Below are 23,810 nucleotides of genomic sequence, written 5' to 3'. Positions count from 1 at the left end.
TGTTCAGGGGACACAGTTGCATTGGTGGGATTCCCTAGAGGGATGAGTATTGTAAATGGCACCCATGTACAATTCAGGGCTCTTAACAAGAGGCCAATGGCTTCTATAGACAGAAAGGTTTGCATTCAATTAAGTTCAAGTGGCACCATATCACAGAAACATAATGATCCATGTCAATAGTTATTATCCAAGAAACTGGGTGATGCCTTAATTATATGAAAGTGTATGGCACATTATTTGAAGCAGAAAGATCATTGGGTGGATACCTGTAAGCAGAAGAGGAGTATCCTTTGCATCCATGGTTTTAACTCCATGGTGCATCTTAGCCTGACTATTACCTCCGCCTACAATTAAAGTGTGCTACATACCTCTGGCACAATGAAAAGTACGTTCAAAGACACACTGGTTGTGCACAGTGCTTCAAAAAGGGAGTGGCAGATATTTAGGTTTGTGCCATGTGTGTTAAGGCCCACAATAAACGTGTGCAAAATAAAGAGTTACCATCGTGTTTTTCTGAGATCAAACATTTAGAGTCAGGTACAAGAGATCTGGACAACCACATTAACTTAGTGATATTTTTCCATGCAGCTACCATATGTACTTTTGTTGGAGGATGGTTTTTAGTTCTAAGTAGTGCTAGCCTTCTTTGGTGCATTTATTGCAGCAGGACATCTAACCTTTCAACTACAAAAGTAGCAATGTTGCCCACGTGTCTCCGCTGTGCCATTGTGAATGATTAATTAACTTTTGACACCATCACAACTTTCCCTTTAATGGTGTGCTACAACCAGATTTTATGCTCCCTAGCCTGAAGTTCTACATTCGGAGCTCCCTAGGCAAGCTTTCCTTGTGCCAGTAGGCTATTCCCCATGCCCGTAGTCTAATCAAACTAAGAACATTTAGTGCAGCATGGCCTGAGCTGTCAGCACAGGTAAGTCTGTGCTCAAGCCAACTCAACTGCAAAAAAAAAGCTTACAAGCTATTTTATTTCTACAGTTCAACTGCACATTATCCCTACTCCATTCTGCAAGTGACTGCATTTAATCACAATCTCGGAAACACTGGCCCAGATATTCCGGTCTCTGGATGGTGCGCTGGGGAGCCCCTTGGAAATTCTCATGCACTGACTACATGGAAATTACCCAAGAAGTTTCAACTTTATTGGGCAATTACCCTGCATCTGGAACCCTCTGAGACTCTGACTTAAAATTGGAGACAACAGATGGTTCCAACTCACGTAGCAGAATAATTACTCGGGAAAAGTTAGAAGGATAAAAACCAGTTCTAACTCCTGGGTAACTATACTAGTGACCCCCCAACCCCGACTCCCCAATGGATCCTGACTACCCCCCACCAACCCCATATAACCCCCCAACTCCCCCTGACCACCCAATCAATCCCCCATCGCCCTACTCTACCCACCCCCGACTACCCCCCACAGCCTCCTCCAAACCATCCTATTCCCTCACCCACTTACCTAACAGACTTACCTTCTCACCCTAGTTTGTCAAAGTGGCTTTTAAACAAAGGGACATTTAAATTTACCAGAATATGGCAGCTAGTGCCGTAAAAGAGGAAGTGGCTTGGCTTCGCCCTACACTCCTAAACTACGAATGGAAGGCACCAGAAGCAGGCATGCTCCACATTTCTTAGGTGGCCTGGTTCAGAGGTCCGGACGAGAAATGTACAGCTCCAGTATAGGGTAAGTAAAAAGGAGCAGAGGGGCATTCCATTCCAGAATTTGGCCCATTAGCTTTATTAAGACTTTTACTTCAGTGATAATTAGAAAGCATAGGTGTAGAAATCTGAGAGATGCAGATGTATGACAATTATACCATTAAATCCATCACAACTATAACCTGTCCCTCTCACTGCCACATGAATGGGCAGAATTTATTACACTGTCTCTGAATGAGTTTAAATTCCAGGCTTTATAATCACCTAGAGGGGTTTGCAAGAATTTAGATAACAGCTTGTATGCATTGGAAGTATAAATCAGATTGTCACTAAGTTTCTTAGTGGAAAATCCATGTATAGGAAATCAGTTGATGAATTTCATAATTTGATAAAGGATGGTACACAGTGTAGCTTCAATTAACAATTTTTGTTAAATGTATAAATGAAAACAAGCCATTTCAACAGTTGCCATTAGAAAGTGTTCTAACTAGATTAAGCTCTTCTATCATCAATCTAGCCATTTTGTTGTCTACGTGCTCCTCCCTCCGAAGGTATTTTTAATGCAACATGCCCTAGTCAATTTGGCTTGGGTGGTAGCACTTGCCTCGAAGTAAGGTGGCTGAAGACTCAGGCCTCACTCTCAAAACTTGAGCACAACCCAAGGTGACACTTCCCACCCCTAACACCATCCACATCTATCACAGACAGCTGCCTATATGAGGCAAACAGCACAAACCATTTCTGCTGATGTCAGTTACAAAGGCATCGTTGATAACACATTAAGCTTTTGAACTCTTTGGTGGCTTAAAGGCTCGTCATCCACAGATAGTTTGCTTCAGAGGAGAGTGTTCACTAGACCATTCATGAAAGAAAATGTTATTGACTTTCTTTTGTAGCCTCCCTGCTTTTTAAAATGTACACTGCTTGCAGTCAGTGCATCCCTCCAACTATCAAAGATGATTTGTTGTAATAACCAGTAGCGAGGATGCAGTTTAACCATCCACTTATAGCAAGCAAATCGCGTTACTATCAATGTTACATTATCATGTCATATTAATGTTCATCTGAAGAAGAGTCATATTGGACTTGAAACGTTAACTCTGTTTCTCTCTCCATAGATGCTGCCAAACCTGAGTTTTTCCAGCATTTTCTGTTTTTATTTCAGATCCCCAGCATTTTGCTTTTGTTAACAACCATGTGCCCGGTCTAAGTGATGGAGATTGTAATTGGCAAAAGACATTCTTGCCTATACTTGGGAGAATCTCTCACAAAGCAATGATAGAATAGATGTGGCTATGTGAATGTGCCCCAAACCGCCCCCCACCCACCCCTGAGGTAGGATTTAGATTATTTTGGTAGGTGGACATATAGATATCCTCCCGATTTTAATCAGTAAAGATACAAGCCATACATTCTATTCTCACCCATTTCTCACATACCAGAGATGGTGGCAGCTGTCTCTTCAGCTAACAGTCGCTCTTTGTCTTCCTGCAGGTTCTCCAGCTCTCGTTGATGCTGTCGGTGTAGTTCTTCTATTACCTTCTGATGTGATTCTTCCATAGCAGAAAACCCACGTTCACATGTAGCCTAAAACATCAAGGGGAGAAAAATAATTAAGAGCAATTTCTTTTAAAAATTCTTAAACTGTGTTGGTAGTTGCGATTTATTAAATTGACTTTCCCCCGGCCAAAATTGTATCAAAGATTTCTTAATCAAGTTTATACCGTGTGGAAAACAGCTTTGTATTTAGTTACCATTACTTATTCAGTCTGTCCGATTATTGTAACTAGAAGTAATAAATAGGATTTTTTCTTTAAAAAGAGCACATAATAGCAAAGCAGACTAGATAATATCAGGGGAAGAACTGCTCTAGTAGTTTCAAGCAACAACATCACAAATACATTCAAAATGAATGCATTTACGAAGTTGCTACACACTGCACCACTTTCCCCTGCTGTATTTAAAATTTGCCCTTTCATTGCTGGGACCGGGGTTCAAATCCATCCGAGGAGGAAATGGGTCAAACAACTGCTTTCTCCAACAGTCACCAATGGTCTGAGGTCAATAATTTTAATCCAGTTCTCCATAGATATGAGGCCACTAAAGAAAACTGTCACTGACTGGTCCTATGAAAGGGAACAAACAGCTGTGATCTGAGCACCTTATCACTGGCTTACTAGATGCATATTGGAGAGAGTTCGACATCAGTAGACTACTTCATTGGAGACAAAAATATAAACAAAAAAACTGCGGATGCTGGAAATCGAAAACAAAAACAGAAACAGAAATACCTGGAAAAACTCAGCAGGTCTGGCAGAACAGTTATGTTGAAGAGTCATGAGGACTCGAAACGTCAACTGTATTCTTCTCCGCCGATGCTGCCAGACCTGCTGAGTTTTTCCAGGTATTTCTGTTTCTGTTTTGGACTTCATTGGAGACAACTGATTCAAAGTCTATTGTTTGAATACAACAGCAATGATTTAGTAGTACTTATTGTGCAGATGCAGTACATTACTGGCTAACTGCAAAATACATTGGGTTCAGTTTACGTCAGAGCTGTATATTCCTTCAGTAGAATGCTGCTGTCTAACACTTTGTTTTTGCCTTGATTTTAAAGCTTTATTTAATCACTGCTTGGTTTTTATTTACTTCCCTTTTCCTCCTCCCTTGTCTTAAAGGGCAGACCATAACTATGGTGAGATTTTGCAAGGGCTGGCCAATTACTGGTACCTTGGCATTCCTAGTCTGAGTGCAGATAACGAACGTTGCTGACTCTTCCAACTGTGGAAAGCATTAAGAAAAGCTTGGCCCTTGTCTATACATAGGCTTTTAAGCAGGGATCTCTTGACAGCTTGTTGGAGAAGGAACCCTAAGCTCATTATTTCCTTCCAAGCCTGGTGAGGTAGGTATCAACTGGTGCAGCCCAATTGCTGCTCCTGGTTCAGACCAACTAGCAACACAGGCTGTGATTCTGTGTCACACCAAATTTACTTACTGGCCATAAAGAAACTTAGCCTTCATCCTTAAATTAAGCTTCCCTGCTTCACACACCAGCTAAAAGGAAGTGCACAAAAGCAGCCATTTTCCCCACAATTTCTGCACATTTCAGATTAAATCAAGTCACATTCTTGCATGTTAAATGATGTAAAATTCTGTGTGTACCCAAGTAAAATATAGGATTCAACAACCCTCACTCCTCAGCAAACCAAAAAATTCAGAACAGTATCTAAGGATACTTAACAAGATCAAAGTAAACAGCAACATGAAGATGACCAGGAAGTCAGTGGTGTAAAGAGGATCAATTATGTGCTTTGCCTATGGTAACATACTGCATACAAGTGTTCAAAATATCTAGTTAAAAAATTAAACTAACAACTGAAAATCTTTTCAATTACCTTTATACTCCATTGGACAGTTTTCTATGTTAATAATTATAATTTTTTTTCACTCTGTACTGGTAACTTATTCCTACTTCAATAATATCAGCAGTTGCAAAGATTGCATATGGTGAAACTGACAACCAAGCTACAATAGGGTAGCTAAAGATGACAGGAAACCACTATAAATTATTGAGCTGCCACTCTCTAAGTGAAAATCACCCTAAGTTTATTTTTTCCCTCTAGGTGACTGTGCTCTAGACATAAACCAAGAGGTATATAAGCAGCAATCCTATCCCATGTCAGTCGGATATACGGGATGTCTGAAAATTAATTCTGCAACAAGCTAACATGATTGTTAATTTACTGATTTTGATCTATTGTTTTAAGGTTTTCAATTCTCTGAGAAAGTAAGAATTTTCCCCCTTTATCTTCCCCTTCTATTCCAGGGAACATTAGAACAGTTTTTTGCTCCTCGTGTTGGGTTGAATAGCCTGTGTAAGTGAAATTCAGTATGGCTGCACAAACATGTGTCCTACTTTGTTACTGTATATTGCACATGGTGCACCAATGGATCATTCTCTTGCTTCAAAATTGGTTTTATTCTTCATTTCTTCTTTCTGAACTCACAAATAACATGCTATTCTAGAGAACTATGGACAAACTGCATTGGAATTTTCTATTCCAAATTTCACCCTCAGGGTAGCAAAGCACATTATCTCCTCTTCCTGTGAGACATGTCACTGCTGTGAAGCAGTGTAGCCAAGAACTACAAACATTCATCAGAAGGTATTGCGTCAACACAACTTTATTAAAAGGGATGCAAATTCTTTGGAAGGGCTGGGTGTTCTTTTTTTCAAAGTGCTGCATCGTTTTATATTGATTATTTTCTAAAAACTGTGTGCTTCACTATTTACAATGATTTCATCCCCAGAGATTCATCATATGACTCCTCAGTCCTTAGTCACCAAGGTTCAGCCTGAGGGGAGGTGTTCTCTGAATCCTAAAGCAGGTTCATTCATCACAACAGAGGCTGTGCCTCTGGAACTGCCTAGGTGTTAGTTGACTAAGGTAAGTTGATGTTGTGTGGAAACTTGCTGCCTGTCCAGTCAACAGAGGTATTCTGAATCAGTTCTTCAGCTGGTCCAAAGTCAAAAACTTACTGCAATCAGTGTAGTCACTGCAAGAGGTTTCATGTCAGTGACAAGATTCACCAACGTAGCATGGGGAACAGTTTGACATTTTAAAAAATTGACCAATACCCCAAAGTACAATGGAGACGTACTTTAATCAAAACTACTTTTCCTGAACTTGCCCCTCAAATATAAGCAACAGATGTGGTTTGGAGAACATCATCTTGCACTAGTTTTAACTTTCATACCAAGATTTTAGTGTGTGTCAGAAATTTAACAGGATGCAATAATAGTGAACCCAATATCAGGAGCAGCACAAATCCGTGCAATGGCCTTCCTGGAACTACCAGTGAGTGAGTGAACCCTAAGCTGACCTGGGAATGAGAGATATAAAACTAGGCAAAGTATCCTATGGGCAAAATTTATCAAAAATACAAGAAATATAAACAGAAAGTGCTGGAAATGCACAGCACATCAATCAATATCTAAAGCAAAAGATAGGTTACCCAAAACTCTGAACCAATTATCAGGATTCAGCAGTATCATAAGCTCCAATAAAGGATCGTACCAGAAATACTGATCATTTTTTCTTGAACTGTTGTGCAATTCCAGCATTTTCTATTTCTTGGATTTCCAATGCTTGTGTTTTTCTGTTTTTATGTATGCAGGCATACTTTATACTTACTTTAAATACCTGTTCTACTATGGCTTGCTTTGAAAAAGTCAGTAGCTACTAAATAACACTCTCCAAATGGAATCCAATGTACACTTGTACATTTTAGCATCAAACAGCTCAATAATTACTCCTTTTGCATTCCCTGAAATTTTTTCACTCGCTCCTGTGCCTCACAAGCTCTTGACTTTTTAGTGGCACAAAGGTCTACTAGCACTAGTCATCCTCCACTATTTCAATCAAGCAGTCAGCCTTCATCACAGCATGCTGATTCGATCATCCAAATACAGCTAGTAGGGGTCAATTAATGGCCATCAGAAGTGAGAACCATGAAAATATCCCCTCCCCCTCTCTAACCAAACTAACTACAGTACCCAGAACAAACCCATGGCAGGCATTATCTTACTCAGCTCAGTTGATCCGGGGACCTTTTTAATTAAAACGGCATTTAACGCCACAATGGGTAGAGAATGCTCATTTACGAGCCCTGGCTGGATTTGAACTCAAGCCGCCAGAGAAAAAGGGCAATATTATCTTAGCCGCCCAAGCAACTTTGTCCCTCGGGACAATTTAAAAACTTTTGAACAGAGTGAAATGCGACTTTTCTCTAGATAGAAAATAATAAATTTCAGGATTTTTACAGCATTTCTTGATAAGCAAATAAGTTGCTAGTTTATTAGTGCCTCAAAAGGTGCGTTAGAGATATGTAGCCAGCTGAAAGAGAAAGAAAGAAAAAGGGAGATTCATATATTAGTAGCATAGCATCAAGACAAACAGCAAAGGGTAACATAGCCACCAATTTACATTACTAAGCATGCTAGACGGCTATGAAGAAACGCTTGTAATCAAATGCAATTGAACCCACTGTTCTGACAGCAACTATAAATCTAAAATATTTAACAAAATGTAACAAAATGATATGATTCAAATGAAATTGAGTAAAAATATGGTTTCTAAAAAGGAAATTTATCCTTTTAAAATAAGGATAACCTCTTTTAAAGGTTCTATTTAGAATATTTTCTTTAATTAGGGGTCTTTGTAAGAATTTGTAAAGGTTTTTACATTTTGACAAACCTTTTTAATAAGTGCAAAATTTAGACTGGCCTATTCAAAGTAGTTTATACATCATGAATAAATAAATGCCAAAGGGTATCAGGAACAATAAGCTATAATTGTTCATTGTGTTAGCAAATCTTTTGGTCTCATGGGATACTCAGGAAAAATTGCGATAATTGATTTATTTGGACTTCATCCTCTGCTTTCTACAATTATAGTGTACACTTAATTGTCTGGTAACGCAACAAAACAATGCAGTTGCATAACAGAAAAGTGGGTTCTGCTATATTTGAAAGGATTGCTTAAGAGCACACAGTAAAACTCAAAAGATAGATACAAAACAGAAGAACTGGGCAAATTTCAGGTACAATTCAAATTCTTTCAGACTGTTAGCAAATTGTAATGCAACTAGTTTCTTATTCAGCAAATGCAACACCTGTAGCATCTGTTTCTTTCTACCACTCCCCCAGAATTTGCAAAGTTTACTCTGCATGATTTTGCCCAGTTCAACAGTACACCATGCAATTCTATCCTCCATGCGGGTTGAGCGACAAAACAGAATACAAACATAAGCTAATTGCTGGCAGCAAGGTGAAATGCTACAAGCTGACATGCATTGACTAGTCAGTATTATTAAACACATGGACACCTTGAGATTCTCCAAGTCCTTTTCATATTTCTCCCGCAGAGCTGTTGGGCCGGCTTCACTCTTATTTTTCATGGCATCTATCTGGGACTCCAGTTCTTGTATGCGATTTCTCAGCAAGGCCACGGAAGATGGCTCACTTGCTGTTTTTCTATATTGATCAGTGGACCTCTGCAGATCACTTACAATGTCCAATTCTTTTAAAGCTTCGATTTCTTGTGAGAGCTCTTCTTTTACCCTAGCACACCTTTGCTCTAGCTCTCTCTTCTCCATCTTAAATTCTTCCCCTTGTCTCCTCAGCTCTTCAACATGCTTTTCCTTTAGGTTTTCCATGCAGACAGTCAATGAATCTATTTCCTTCACATTTTCTTCAGTTTTCAATTTCAATGTCTCTCCTGCCCTTGCTATCTCCCTTTTTAATTTCTCTACCTCTACTTCATATGCTTCTCGCACTTCTCGCAGCTCCTTCTTATGCCTTGCTGCCATGTCCTGCAGTTCAATAGCTTTGTCCAATGAGTCAATTGGTTCTCCCTCAATTTGAATATGAGTTGTTCTAGCACCAATGCCTGGTGAAATATCCATTTTTTTAAATTCTGCAATCTCCCCTTTTAATTTCTTTAACTCTAAATCCTGTTCTTGCTTTTGCTTTTTCAGCTCAGCTGCATGCTTGCTCTGCAATGAAGCAATGGAGTTTGAGTGCTCCATCTCTAGAGCCTTCAGCCTCAGCTGTATGTCTTCACTTTGTCTGAGATCATGTTTCAACTGAATCTTGGAGATTACATATGATAATTCAGCTTGAACTACTGCATCCTGAAGGAGGAAGGGCCAGATGTCTTTTGCATTACTATATCTGCTTAAAGCAGGTATGCAATCCATGCTGTGAATAAGTCTTCTGGCCAAGAGGCCTAGATCATCATCTGCACATGACTGAATGGAGTGTGACATTTTCTTCAACACATAAGCATTTTTCCTAATTTGCTGTGCTAGCTCTGTCCTTACACGAAGTTCAAAGTCTTGACCAGCAGAAACAGATGCTGATGGTAGTTTGAGAGATTGAGAACATAAGAGAAATGATTCACCTTCTTCGTCATTATTCAGTTCACTACGAATTTCCTCGATCAGCCCACCAAACCTGCAAGTACCATAAGCAGCTATAACATTCCTGAGCATCTGTTCAAGGTTTTGGTTTCTGTGATGCTTTTTCATATATTGGGCTTTCAACTGCTGCAGTTTTTCTTCCGAAACCTCCAAAATATTATGGGCCCAGAACATCATTTCACCTTTTATTAAAGTACTATTTGCCATCATATTCAGATAACTTTTCATGGGTTCATTCAATTGCTCTTCAACATCTGGAGTCTTGCTTTCATTAATCATAGGCAAATTTGCCCAAAATTCTCCTTCAATTAATAATTTGTTGAGAACATAATGTCCTATTTGAGTATTGACTTCTTCCAATGAAACCAAAGGTATGACAATGCTTTCACTATGTTTCCTAATTTCATCTAAAGTACTTTTTACACCAGAGTCAGAATTCTGCAAAGCATCAGCAATATTGCTAAGTGCTGCTGCTTCGAGTGCAAGTTTGTCAACTAAATGTTTTAGCTTTTCCTCCTCTGTTAAAAAGTCTTTCACTAAAATTTCTTCACCAAAAAATGCTCTATTTCTTCTGGCTAGGTCTTCTTCCATGTGTTGCAAGTATTGTACAGAATTTCCTAGTGCGTGTACTAATTCAGATACTTGTCTATGTTGTTCCATGTCCCATCCTTGAGCAAGTTGACCAGTTTTCTGCTGTATACCTTCTAAAACATGATGCAACTGAAGCAGTTTAGTTTGCAATACTTGGAATTCAGAGTTGGTAGCCTGCACTAGTATCTTATGTTTGATATTTGAACTGGCAAGCTGCTCTGAAAGAGAACAGGTTAATGGCTGGTTTACTTTTCCCTGCTCTTTTAAATGAACTCCAGGCTCTAGTAGTCTTCCAAGGCTTTTGGCATCACATTGCAGACTTGCAGGTATACCTAAAGAACAAACAGTTTCCCCTTTAATGTTTTGCTCTACTATCAATAGTTTAGTTTCAAGTGTGCACACAATTGCCAGGCAATTTTTCAGATCTGTAAAGTAACTATCTGCAACTGTTATGCCATATGAACTTTCAGTATTCACAGAGGACGGCAGTCCTGAAAACCGACTTTCTGCACATGTGTGTGCTACTGAACCAGTCAGCGTTGCTAATTGGCTGTCCAAAAGCTGAAGCCTCGCCATTAATTCTTTAGAAAGCTGTGCAACAAAACTCAATGAGCTCTGGCCCTCCTCTGGTTCAGACCAACTAGTTGTGGAATGAAGAATATTTTCAACTGCTGAACAACTTAAGAGGGTTTTTCTTGCTACATGTCCATTGTTTTTTCCTGAAATTTCCAGATCTGATTGGAGTTTGCTGTTTTGGGAAAGAAGTTCTTTATAATTGTTTTCAGTTGTCTGCAGCTTCATCTCCTGTTCAGCTAATCTGGCTTCAGCATCTTCTAACTTGATTTGAAGTTCTTTTTTCTCTATAAGCATATCAATGTCTGTTGGCACCTGCCAACCAAGGCCTTTAAGTGTAGCCTCCTTAAGCTGAAGCTTCTTCTCTGTCTCCTCTAAGCTGGTACCTAAAGCTTCTAGCTTGATTAAAGCCTCATTGAAGTCCTTATTTTTCTTTTCAAGTTCTCTCTCATAGGATTCCTTCACTGACACAAATTTAAAATTGGCTTCTTCCACTTCATTTTTTAATCTATTCATCTCTTGAATAGCTTTTTCAAAATCTTCATTCAGGTCTTGATATCCGTCCCGCTCTTTCATCAATTCTAACTTCAGCCCTTCAACTTCTCTATCAGCTTCCGTCAACTGATTAACTATTTCCTGATAACGTTGATTCAATTGTTTGTTCTCAGCTGACAAGATATCTATGTCATGGGTCAGTTTCTTCACTGTCCCCTCACTTTTCTCAACATGCTCTTCCATTTGCCTCACCATTTCACTGCTTTTGAAAGAGATGGCCAGTTTTTCTTTTTGAGCTCTCTCTAACTGAGCTTCTAGGGTCTGCAAGCGATCTTCATATTCTCTAACCTTCTCTTCAGCTTCTTGTACACTGTGCGACAGGATCTCCTTTTCTTTTTCATATTTCTCTTTCAGGCTTTCATACTGTTTCTGAAAACGTTCTTCACTCAAAATAACCCCTTGTTCACTGTTCCGCAGCCGATTGCTGGTTTCTTCCAGATGCTCTTGCAGCCGCTTCACTTCTCGCTGATAGTCATCCTGAAGAGCAACTTGTCTTTCTAGATCTCTAAAAGCTTGTGTCTTTTCAAGAAGAAGTCCCTCTACTTCTCTAAGCTTCTCTTCACTCTCTCGCAACTTGTTGCTAAACATACTTAGTTTTCTCTCATACTCATCCGCTTGCTCCTTATACTTTTGACGCTCAAGGTGTAAATCATTTTGGGTTTTGGATAAAGATTGTTCATTAATGGCTACCTCCGATAAAGAAATGTCCAGTTTAGCCTGGAGGTTTTGCATTTTTGTCTCCTGTTGTCTCAGGAGCTCCTTGGCATCCTGATAGCTCTTTTTTAGGCTCTGAGCTTGTGCATTGACCCCCTCCTGTTTCTGCTGTTGAACTTCCAGCTCAGCTTGTAGATCCTGGTTCAACTTCTGTAGCTGTTGCCAGGCATTTGAACTTGCCAAAGGTGGCTCCAGCTTAGAAAAGGGACCAGACAGTGGTTAACACAGATGCACAAGATTTTTGAATAAACTGTTTAATTTTTGCTTCTCAGTCCCATTATGGAGATTTAAAACAATTATTGGTTTGTAAATATATTTTCCTTCATGTAGATGTGAAAACTTCAGTATTATTCAAGGAACAAAAAAATAAGTTTTCAGCAAATAAGGTAAATGGCCAAAATATTATCTATTAATTGCAAAATTAAGCAAAAAAATGCAAAGAACATTCTGCACTCATGAAGTCAGAATATGGTTAGTATCTTAGAAAGCATGCGTATGAAAAGTTAGCATTATTGGTCAGGAAGCAGTACTATCAATGCATGGTTAGCATACAATAATCAACATACAAGCAGGGAATTTTCCTATCCATTCCTGAAATCTAGTGCTTTTAACCTGTGAATACTTCCATAAACAAAACTCTTGAAGCTACCATCAACCTTTTCATTATAATAGCCCCGATTTTCTAGCTTAGGTCTGTTTAAACTTTCAAACTCTGAGCTTTAAACTTCCCAAACAATTGCTCTGTATGCCCACACTACCTATATTATTCTGACATGATACTATGTGATCATACATCAGTAATAGTGGCAATGCCACTTCTGGATGCAGGTACCATTAAATTTGTTGATAGAAATCAGGTCAGCTGGCTATAATATAACCTATGATTACTATCCAAAGAAACAAAAATCTCAAGCAAGGAGACTAGTGTGGATGCTTTCAAACCCATCTTGTTCAAACTGTGAGTGCCTAAGTACAAGAATTTAAAATATATTGCAAAGGAAGCTTAAAAAGTGATATTCCTCATTGTAATCTACTCATTTTGATGGTCCAAGAAAGTTGATTCATTTATTCTGATATTCAACCTTAATTTTTGGTTAACCTAGGTGCATGCACACACCTTGTGCATAACGCAGTGGTAGTAGTTACCACTCCAGTAAATGCACGTTGGGAAAAGTGGAACCGGGTACAAATTCATCAATAATAATAAAAACAAAAAACTGCGGATGCTGGAAATCCAAAACAAAAACAGAATTACCTGGAAAAACTCAGCAGGTCTGGCAACATCGGCGGAGAAGAAAAGAGTTGATGTTTCGAGTCCTCATGACCCTTCAACAGAACTGTTCAGTTCTGTTGAAGGGTCATGAGGACTCGAAACGTCAACTCTTTTCTTCTCCGCCGATGCTGCCAGACCTGCTGAGTTTTTCCAGGTAATTCTGTTTTTGTTACAAATTCATCAAGATGCTTAAATAAAATGACCCAAGCCATCAGAATTAAAACTTATTTTCAAACTGCCGAATGTCACCTCATATTTAACTAAACAGTATGTTAGCTCATTTACAATCATGTTGCTTTTCAATAAATGTTGTACTTGGGAATTGTGGCTTCTTAGGCACAAGAGCCAGTTTCAGTGCTCCACTGTAGCCACTATTATAAATGTTTCATTTAATGCCCCTCAATAAACTTGCATTGTAAAATCAATTTTTTCAAAATAAATTCAAGAAAACATTATTTACATTTTATGCAAATTTTAATAGCTTTCTATAGATAACGGATTTGTGTAGTTTCAGCACATGAAATAATAAATCATTTTATACAACTGGAGGGCACAGGCACTTGTAAGGAAGACAGCTACATTTTTAAAAGAGATGGTGTATAATAGAAAGGACTGATTTTTAAAAAATCATTCATGGGATGTTGGTGTCACTGGCTAGACCAGCATTTATTGCCCATCCCTGATTTCCCTCAAGAAAGCAGTGGTGAGCTGCCTCCTTGAACTGCTGCAGTCCATGAGGGAAAGGTGCACCCACAGTGCCATTAGGGAGGGAGTTCCAGGATTTTGACCGAGCGACAGTGAAGTAACAGCAATAAATTTCCAAGTCAAGATGGTGAGTGGCATGGAGGGGAACTTGCAGGTCGTGGTATGTCTGCTGCCCTTGTCCTTCTAGATGGTAGCGGTCATGGGTTTGGAAGGTGCTGCCCAAGGAACCTTGTTGAGTTCCAGCAGTGCAACTTGTAGATAGTACACACTACTGCTGCTACCTTGCATTGGCAGTGGAGGGAGTGAATGTTTGTGGATGGGTTGCCACTAAGGCAGGCTGCTTTGTCCTAGATGGTGCCAAGATTCATGAGTGTTGTTGGAGCTGCATTCATCCAGGCAAGTGGAGAGTACTCCATCACACTCCTGACTTGTACCTTGTAGATGGTGGACAGGCTTTGGGGAGTTGGTGGTGAGTTATTCGTTGCAGGATTCCTAGTCTCCGACTGCTCTGGTAGCCATAGTATTTATATGGCTAGTCCAGTTCAGTTTTTGGTTAATGGTAGGCCCCAGAATGTTGAATGTCAAGGGGCGATGGTTAGGTTGTCTCTTGTTGGAGATGTCACTACTTGGCACTTGTGTGGCACGAATGTTACTTGTCACTTGTCAGCCCAAGCCTGGATATTGTGTAGGTGGTCTTGCTACATTTTGGATATAGACTGCTTCAATGTCCGAGGAGTCACAAATGGTGCCGAGCATTGTGCAATCATCTCCACCTTATGCTGGAAGGAAGGTCATTGATGAAGCAGCTGGAGACTGTTGGACCTAGGACAATACCCTGAGGAACTCCTGCTGTGGTGTCCTGAAACTGAGATGACTGACCGCCAACAACGACAATCATCATCTTTTGTGCTAGGTGTCATTCCAACCAGCAGAGAACTTTCTCCCCCCCCGATTCCCATTGACTCCAGATTTGCTGGAGCTCCTTGATGCCATACTCGGTCAAATGCTACCTTGATACCAAGGGCAGTCACTCTCACATCTGGAGTTCAGCAGTTTGGTCCATGTTTGAACCAAGGCTGTAATGGGATCAGGAACAGGGTGACCCTGGCAGACCCCAAACTGAGCATCAGTGAGCAGATCATTGCTATACAAGTGCCACTTGATAGCATTGTTGATGACCCCTTCCATCACTTTACTGATGATCAAGAGTAGACCGACGAGGCGGTAACTGGCCAAGTTGGATATGCCGTTTTTCATGTACAGGACACACCTGGGGTATTTTCCTCATTGCTGGGTAGATGCAGGGTTGTAGCCAAGCTGTTCCAGTATGGCTAAGGGTGGGCAAGTTCTGAAGCACAAGTGTTCAGTACCAATTACTGCAGAATGAAGTGGGTGGTTGCTCATTAGTCAATGATGAAACCTTGTTGAGTGGGGAAGCATCTTGTCACGTGTATATCAAAGAAGCAAAACCATCAGTGGAGACAGGTATAGCTGAAGATGCTCAAATTGGTAAAATTGGCAAACCTGCTTAGAGCAAGGTGGTTGGTAGAATTTGTGTGTAACAACTAAAACTTATATGCATATAGCACCTTTAACATAATGAAATGTGCCAAGGCACTTCACAGGAGCATTATAAAACAAAGTATGACACCAAGCTACATAAGGAAATATTAGGTCAGATGACCAAAAACTGTCAAAGAGTGATGAAATTTTAAGAAATGTCTTAAAGGAGGCAAGTGAGGTAGAGAGGCTGAGAGATGGAGGGAGGGAATTCCAGAGCTTGGGAGCTAAGCAACTAAAGGTATGGCCACCAATGATGGAGCAATTATGACCAGAGTGCACAAGAGGCCAGAATTAGAGGAGCATAGATATTGCTGAGGTTGTGGGGTTGGAGGAGTTTAGAGTGATAGGGAGGAGCAGGCTATGGAGGGAGCTGAAAACAAGGATGAAAATTTTAAAAGCAGGGTGTTACTCGACTGGGAGCCAATTAGGTCAGCTAGCACAGGGGAATGGGACTTGCTGCAAGCTAAGACACGGCAGCAGAACTTTGAATAACCTCAAGTTTAGAGAGGCCAGAATAATGTATTGGAATAGAGTCTAAAGGTAACAAAGACATGGATCAAGGTTTCAGCAGCAGGCGAGCTGAGACAGGGGCAAAGTGGAGTGAATTTACGGAGGTTGAAATAGGCAGTCATTTATTGGCATGGCATGAATGAGCAACATTAAGGCGCAGGGTTTTAATTTTTGGCTAACCTACCTGGCCCTCGAGCCTGGTATTGAGCACAAAGAAGTGTAACTTAAAACGCTCATGGAAGCAGTATGATAAGACCATAAGACATAGGAGCAGAAATTAGGCCATTCGGCCCATTGAGTCTGCTCCGCCATTCAATCATGGCTGATAAGTTTCTCAACCACATTCTCCCGCCTTCTCCCCGTAACCTTTGATCCCCTTACCAATCAAGAACCTATCTATCTTGGTCTTAAATACACTCAATGACCTGGCCTCCACAGCCTTCTGTGGTAATGAATTCCATAGATTCACTACTCTCTGGCTAAAGAAGTTTCTCCTCATCTTTGTTCTAAAAGGTCTTCACTTTACTCTGAGGCTGTGCCCTCGGGTCCTAGTCTCTCCTACTAATGGAAACATCTTCCCCACATCCACTCTATCCAGGCCTTTCAGTATTCTGTAAGTTTCAATCAGATCCCTCCATATCATCCTAAACTCCAAGTATAGACCCAGAGTCCTCAAATGTTCCTCATATGTTAAGCCTTTCATTCCTGGGGTCGTTCTCGTGAACCTCCTCTGGACCCTCTCCAGGGCCAGCACATCCTTCCTGAGAAACGGGGCCCAAAATTGCTCACAATATTCTAAACATGGTCTGACCAGAGCCTTATAAAGCCTCAGCAGCACATCCCTGCTTTTTATATTCTAGTCCTCTCGAAATAAATGCCAACATTGCATTTGCCTTTCTAACTACCGACTCAACCTGCAAGTTAACCTTAAGAGAATCCTGGACTAGGACTCCCAAGTCCCTTTGCACTCCAGATTTCGGAATTCTCTCCCCATTTAGAAAATAGTCTATCTGCCTCTATTCTTCCTACCAAAGTGCATAACCTCACAGTTCCCCACGTTGTATTCCATCTGCCACTTCTTTGCCCATTCTCCTAACCTGTCCAAGTCCTCTGCAGCCTCCCCACCTCCTTGACACTACCTGTCCCTCCACCTATCTTTGTATTATCTGCAAACTTAGCCAGAATGCCCTCAGTTCCTTCATCTAGATCATTAATGTATAAAATGAAAAGTTGTGGTCCCAACACTGAGCCCTGCGGAACTGCACTAGTCACTGGCTGCCATCCTGAGAAGGACCCCCTTATCCCCACTCTCTGCCTTCTGCCAGACAGCCAATCTTCTATCCATGCTAGTACCTTGCCTCTAACGCCATGGGCTCTTATCTTACTGAGCAGCCTCCTGTGCGGTACCTTGTCAAAGGCCTTCTGGATGTCCAAGTAGATGACATCCATTGGCTCTCCTTTGTCTAACCTACTTGTTACCTCCTCAAAGAATTCTTAACAGATTTGTCAGGCATGACCTCATCCATCGAGGAGGTAACCTGTGATTCAGCTAGCTGTTTTAGAATAACAAAGCTTGAAACGTGGCAAAATAAAATCCAACTGCCTTTCTCACATCAAATATTGTTTGAGTTTGGTACTGACATTGCAGCAAGTATAGTTTGAAATACTGTAAGCAGGGAAAGGGAAAGTTCATATTTCTATTCTGTAAAAGTGCTACCTTTGCATACATTTCCTGATTGAATCATTTCACTGAATTAGCACAATTTTGTCATTTTCCCCAAAGTAGTTCACTGCTGATCTATTAAAACCATGCCTCCCCCTCTATATTATGACCTATATCAAATGTTAATGTATTGAAAAATAAATCCAGATGACTAATTTCATTGAAGATTTGAGACTGCAGAGAATACCATTCAGCTTTGAACCAGGTTGCTTATACAATGACCGCAGGATATAAATGGAGCTTCACTCTGCCCCATCCAGCTTACTCCGTTTAAACTACCCTCCTACTGCTCAAATAAATACTGCCATTTCCAAACCACAACATGACAACTTAAAATATTAAAAAAGTTAATTGCATTTTATTTGTTACTGAACATTAAAAAGTATTCTATCTACACTTCAAATTTATTTGCCCAGCTTTTTCACATTTAATTCATCTATGAAATTCTTCTCATCCACCATATCAAATCTAAAGCTCCTGGGAAATAAATTAAAAGTAATGAATTTTTCACATTCAATTCAACTCTGTGCTCCATTATTTCCTTCACTGTTGCTCAAATCTGTAAATATAAAGTTCCATCCTCATCAACTAACATGAAAATAATTTACTCAGTAATGCTATCTGATCACAAAGATAATACATAATTAATTTTCTTCCACATAAATTATTTAAATCTTCAGCTTTTATTTCATATGTTCACTCTCTATGTGTACACACAATTAGATAATTTACCCACCACCCAACAAGAAAAAGTACTGACTGCTGTTGGAAAATGCATTTGTGTGGGTATTAGTGGAAGACACGGCTATAATGTCTTTACAGTGAAATAGGAGACAGTCTGACATCAGGTGTGAGGTATTGGTGGACAGCTGATGCCTGTGGAACTGAAACTGAACATTATGAATCTTCAGGAAATATGGTCTTTGTATGGGATATGGAACTATTATACAGAAACCAGTGAATGCCTTTTGAAGTTGGAGTTAGGGTTGAGGCTCATTACTGGGCAGAATGAGGGGGGCTTCATGCAGCTAGCAGTGCTCCAATTGGAAATTGGGCACAAAACTAGATTAACGTTTCTTTAACCAACACTGAATAGAACTTAAATTCACTTTGAAGCAAATAAAATTCAATCTTTGCCAAAGTTTTATAAGAAAACAACTAACAAAAAGTCAGAATGAAGTGAAAAGCCAAAGGCCCTACAGGATTGGGCAACATAAATCCATAGGCTAATGAATGATAAATTCAATTGCCCATAGCCTCACTTGTAACAATTGAGCAAATGGACCAATTGATATGAAATTGGAGGACTAGGCCAAACTTAAGCAACCAAACTACTTAAACTCTAAGAAAATAAAGTATCCATTTAATAATCTTCAAAATATAACTGAATAACAAAATTCTGTTATATGCACAATTTTGAGAAAATAGACTTCCACTTTGGTCTTATTCTTTAATCATTTAGCAAAAATTATTTACACAAAATATAGTGATTATGCAAGATGGCAGATATAGTGTGGAAACGTTGAAATTATCCATTTTGGTAGGAAGAATGGAAACTTTTTTTTTCAAAAAGGTGAGAAATTAGTAAATGTTGGTATTGAGGTCCTTATACATAAATCACAAAAAGTTAACATTGGGGCACAGCATGAAATAAGAAAGTCAAATGCCAAGTCAGCCTTTATTGCAAAGGGGTTGGAATATAAGAGTAAGGAAGTCTTGCTGCAAATATATAGCTCTTTTGGCGAGACTATACCTGTAGTACTGTGTCCTGTTTTAGCTTCCTTACCTAAGGAGGCCTACATGCCTTAAAGGGGATGCAACAAAGGTTCAGTGGAGTAATTCCTAAAATAAGATGTCTATTCTATGAGGAGAGATTGAGTAGAATGGGTCTATATTCTCTGGAATTTCTAAGAATGAGAGGTGATTTCATTGAAATGTATAAAATTCTTAGAGGGCTTGCCAGGGTAAATACAGAGAGGTTGTTTTCCCCTTACTGGGGAATCTAGAATTAGGGGCCATAATCTCAGGATAAGGGTTTGACCATTTAGAAATGAGAAGAGGAGAAATACAAACATACAAACAAAAATTAGAAAGAGTAGGCCATTTGACCCTTCAAGCTTGCTCAGCAATTTGATAAGATCATGGCTGATCTGATTGTGGGCCTCAACTCTAATTTCTGGTCTACCCCCTAATACGAACATATGAATCAGGAGGAGTATGCCATTCTTCTCACTTAATGTGTGAATTTTTGGAATTCTCAACCCCAGAAGGCTGTGCATGCTTAGTTGATGAATAAATTTAAGACAGACATGGATAGTTCAGGAAAAGCAGAATGTGAAGGCATTGTGAAGAAACTGCAAAAACGCAGAAAAGTTTCTGCATTTCAATTCCACATAGGAGCAGAGGAAACCATCTTTAATTTTGGAAGAAAGATGGTGAGGTCTGGCCATAAATTAATCAGAGAACCTTACAAGGAATTATAACTTCAACATCCATGCATTTCTTTTTGTTAAATACTTATGTTTAAATTGTGCTGACGAGATCAGGAAACAAGCTGGGTGGAGTATTGAGTCCTGTAGTGACGGGGAGTTGAGTGGGTGTTTAACCTCAGGTGATTGTGCCATTTTACCAAGTCTGAACCAGCTTAATTAACAGCAGGGTTCCAGAAACCCCCTCCAGACTAGTTCCCAATGAGATAATTAGTCTTTTGTGTTTATATAAAACCTCCTTTTGAAAACTTATAAGAAATAAATAAGAAGATATAGAAGTTAATCATTGTTAACAACTGAACTTTAGAGGGAGTGATGCCAACTCTATCACTGTAAAGTGTGCAAGCAAAGATCAGAAACCACCCAACAAGAACATTTTAATCTCAGCTATTTCAGCTTTTATTAAAAACTATTTTAAAATTACCATTCGGCTGGTGACCAAGATAAAATTGCATTTTATAACATGCTGTTTCACAAATAAGCTGCAGGAAATATTTCTGCTTTCCAATTTAGAGAAAAATCTTAAATGTATGTATAATGTATACATTATAATTTTGCTCTAAATAGCAAGCATGGACGCTGATGAGTTTCAGTGAAGTGAGGTGACCTGTTGAACTGAATTGCCTGTGTCTATGCTGTAAATACTCTTCAATTGTCTCCATCCTGTTCCTTTCCCACAGTAATCAAACTGCTAAACATATTTTATTGCATTTAATTTCACTCAATATGATTTTACTCATGGAATAAAAGAGACAGTATAAGCAATTAGACATTGTTGCATGTGGAACATTTTACTTAGTTATAAAATCAAATTGCGAAAATATTATCCCCATGGCAGAAAATTTTGTAACTTGATTATAACCATCATTTCAACATTTTATTTTCTGCAGATAAAACAAAGAAGTGAATTAGGTCAATAAGCATCAATGGCAGATGCAATTTTTTTCTTTTCACCAGTTTGGGATACCAGTCATATCCACACAATCATCCTTCAGCCTTCTCCAAATTCACTCAGGAAATAATTTTCTCAAAAATCATACCGAGTGGCTTCAATCTCCATAAATTGTTATGCGAGGTTCTGATTGGTAAATCAATTCACTGAACAAGGGACATTTCACATCTAGTTTCCATATTTACAGCATTTTATTATTTAAATCACAGATCTGATCATGCTTTGTGAAACTGTGGTCCACTGAAGCTTTTCCATGACAGAAGTTTATTACTTCATATTTATGACGAATTGTCAGATGTTGCTTCAGATGCAACCACTCAATTCTGTGACACCTATTCCTGGGATCTTCAGGCGCACAAAACAGTTGCCAAGTTTATCTGCGTAACAACCACTGCACTTAACTGTGTATAGTTGATATATCTAATATTACTGTTTGTAACTGATTCAGGTTTCCTGATTCTGTTAGAAAGGTAAAGAAATGGGATTGAATAGCGCATGATAGACACAAAAATAAAGGCAAAATACTGCAGACGCTGGAACTCTGAAACAAAATCCGCTGGAAAAACTCAGCAGGTCTGACAGCATCTGTGGAGAGAGACAGATATAACGTTTCGAGTCCGTACGACTCTTCTTCAGATCTGAAGAGTCATACAGACTCGAAACGTTATCTCTGTCTGTCTCTCTCCACAGATGCTGTCAGACCTGCTGAGTTTTTCCCGCAATTTTTGTTTTCGTTGCAATATGATAGACACAGTTGTTTTGATAGCATAGAATCATAGAATGGAGAATGGTTACGGCACAGAAAGAGTACAGCACAGAAAGAGGCCATTTGACTCGTCAAGTCCACCCTTGCTCTCTCTAAGACAATTCAGCTACTCCAATTCCCCTCCCCTTTCCCTGTAACGCTACAAAATCTTTTATCTTCAATTATCCAATTCCATTTTGAAAGCCACAATTAAATCTGCCTCCACCATCTTTTCAGGAAGTGTATTCCAGATCCTAACCACTTGTTACGTAAAAAATGTTTTCTCACTGCGCCTTTGATTCCTTTGCCAATGACCTTAAATCTCTGTTCTCTGGTTCTTGATAACTCCATTAACAGTTTCTGTCTATCTATTCTATCTAAACCCCTCATGATTTTGAACACCTCTATCAAATCTCCTCTCAGCCTTCTCTTTAAGAACACCACTAGCTTCTTGAATCTATCCATGGACAGTTAACTCTTGCTGTTCGTGACCTTTTTCACAAATTTGTTTACCCAGGCCAAAGTGTTTGTGCATCCGATCACCCATTGCGGCCCCAAATCTTTGCCCATCTGTGGTATTGGTCTCAAAATATCTTTAGAAATTGGGAAGAAATTTATTGAAGTTCATTTTAAAATACCTGTTTATAGTCTTGTAATCCCTTGGAGATGATAAACAAATGAGTGTAAGAGCCTAAAAGGGTTTGACTTCCTGGATAGTCAGTGGTCGAATTTAAAGACACAATATAAATTGGGGAGGGGTGGGCAGTCAGCTGGTGATCTACCTCCAATTCATGCTTTGCAAGTTTTAATTTGTTGAAACAAAAATATAGATTTGATTGGAGGAGAAGGGTAAAAAGTGCATAAAGCTTCTTTATGAAGTGTGGATGAGCTCAAAGCCAAGCTACTAAATAACATGCTGGCACTGCAGAACACTTATATGATGGGTAAACTTACGACTGTAATTGCATGTTTTGGCAATGGAATTTTTATTTAAGTTGTCTGCATTCAAAGACATGCTTTTTTTTATGTTTGGGATGTGAATTTGAGGGATGTCACTGCTCAGGAGAGATAGGTGAAGGGTTGGAGAGGTTTCCACATCTGGAAGAGCAAAGCTCAGACGTACAGTAAGTAATTTTGGCTAGAACCTATCTAATTCACTCCCATTATAAAGTACGTTCGCCGTTCACTATTTCTCTCTCTGTGAGAATTTGGGAAACGTAGCTCCCATGAACGGTGGGACTTTACAGCAACTGAAGTCCCTCATTCCCAGAGCCATCCTCAAATCTATTTTGCATCCTCTGTAAAGCCTACATCCTTCCTAAAGTGCAGTGCCAAGAATTTGACACAATAATCCAGTTGAGACCAAACCAGTGTTTTATAAAGCTTCATCATAATTTCCTTGCTTTTGTACTTTATGCCTGTTTATAAAGCCCAGGATTCAAGGTGTCTATTTAACTACTTTCTCAACCTTCCCTGCAACCTTCAATGATTTGTGCACATACTTACTCAGGTGTCTCTATCCACCACACCATTCACAATACTTTAGGCCAGGATCTTTGGGTTGGCGAGCGGGGTCGGGGTGGGGGGTGGGGAGGAGGAAGAGGAGGAGGAGGTGCCACTCGCCGATGCGTAAAATGACGTGCGGTGATGTTAGGCATGCTTCCTGAAGTCACCACACATCATTCAGATCTTTAGTTTGGCGGGCACACAGCGGAGTCAGCTGTGCACCCGCCAAACTGTCAAAGGCCTATTAAGGC

The 23,810-nt window shown here is 39.6% G+C and overlaps 1 protein-coding gene across 4 annotated transcripts in view; it reads right to left on the bottom strand.

The window, feature by feature from the left end:
- The window catches only part of LOC121293611 (myosin phosphatase Rho interacting protein), a 415,475-nt gene that overhangs the window by 34,028 nt on the left and 357,637 nt on the right, over positions 1-23,810 (bottom strand). For 2 of the 4 annotated variants that reach the window (XM_041216721.1, XM_041216719.1), the window contains exons 16-17: positions 8,566-12,288; positions 3,117-3,264 (exon numbers count right to left, since the gene is read on the bottom strand). In XM_041216721.1, coding sequence (XP_041072655.1) covers positions 3,117-3,264; positions 8,566-12,288 — 3,871 coding nt within the window. The remainder of the gene's footprint in view (positions 1-3,116; positions 3,265-8,565; positions 12,289-23,810) is intronic. The other 2 variants (XM_041216723.1, XM_041216722.1) reach the window with 1 other exon arrangement.

The sequence above is a fragment of the Carcharodon carcharias genome, chromosome 22, assembly GCF_017639515.1.
Source record: "Carcharodon carcharias isolate sCarCar2 chromosome 22, sCarCar2.pri, whole genome shotgun sequence".
Taxonomy (NCBI): domain Eukaryota; kingdom Metazoa; phylum Chordata; class Chondrichthyes; order Lamniformes; family Lamnidae; genus Carcharodon; species Carcharodon carcharias.
The sequence above is the reverse complement of the archived record's forward strand: the minus strand, read 5'-3'. Positions and strand labels throughout refer to the sequence as shown.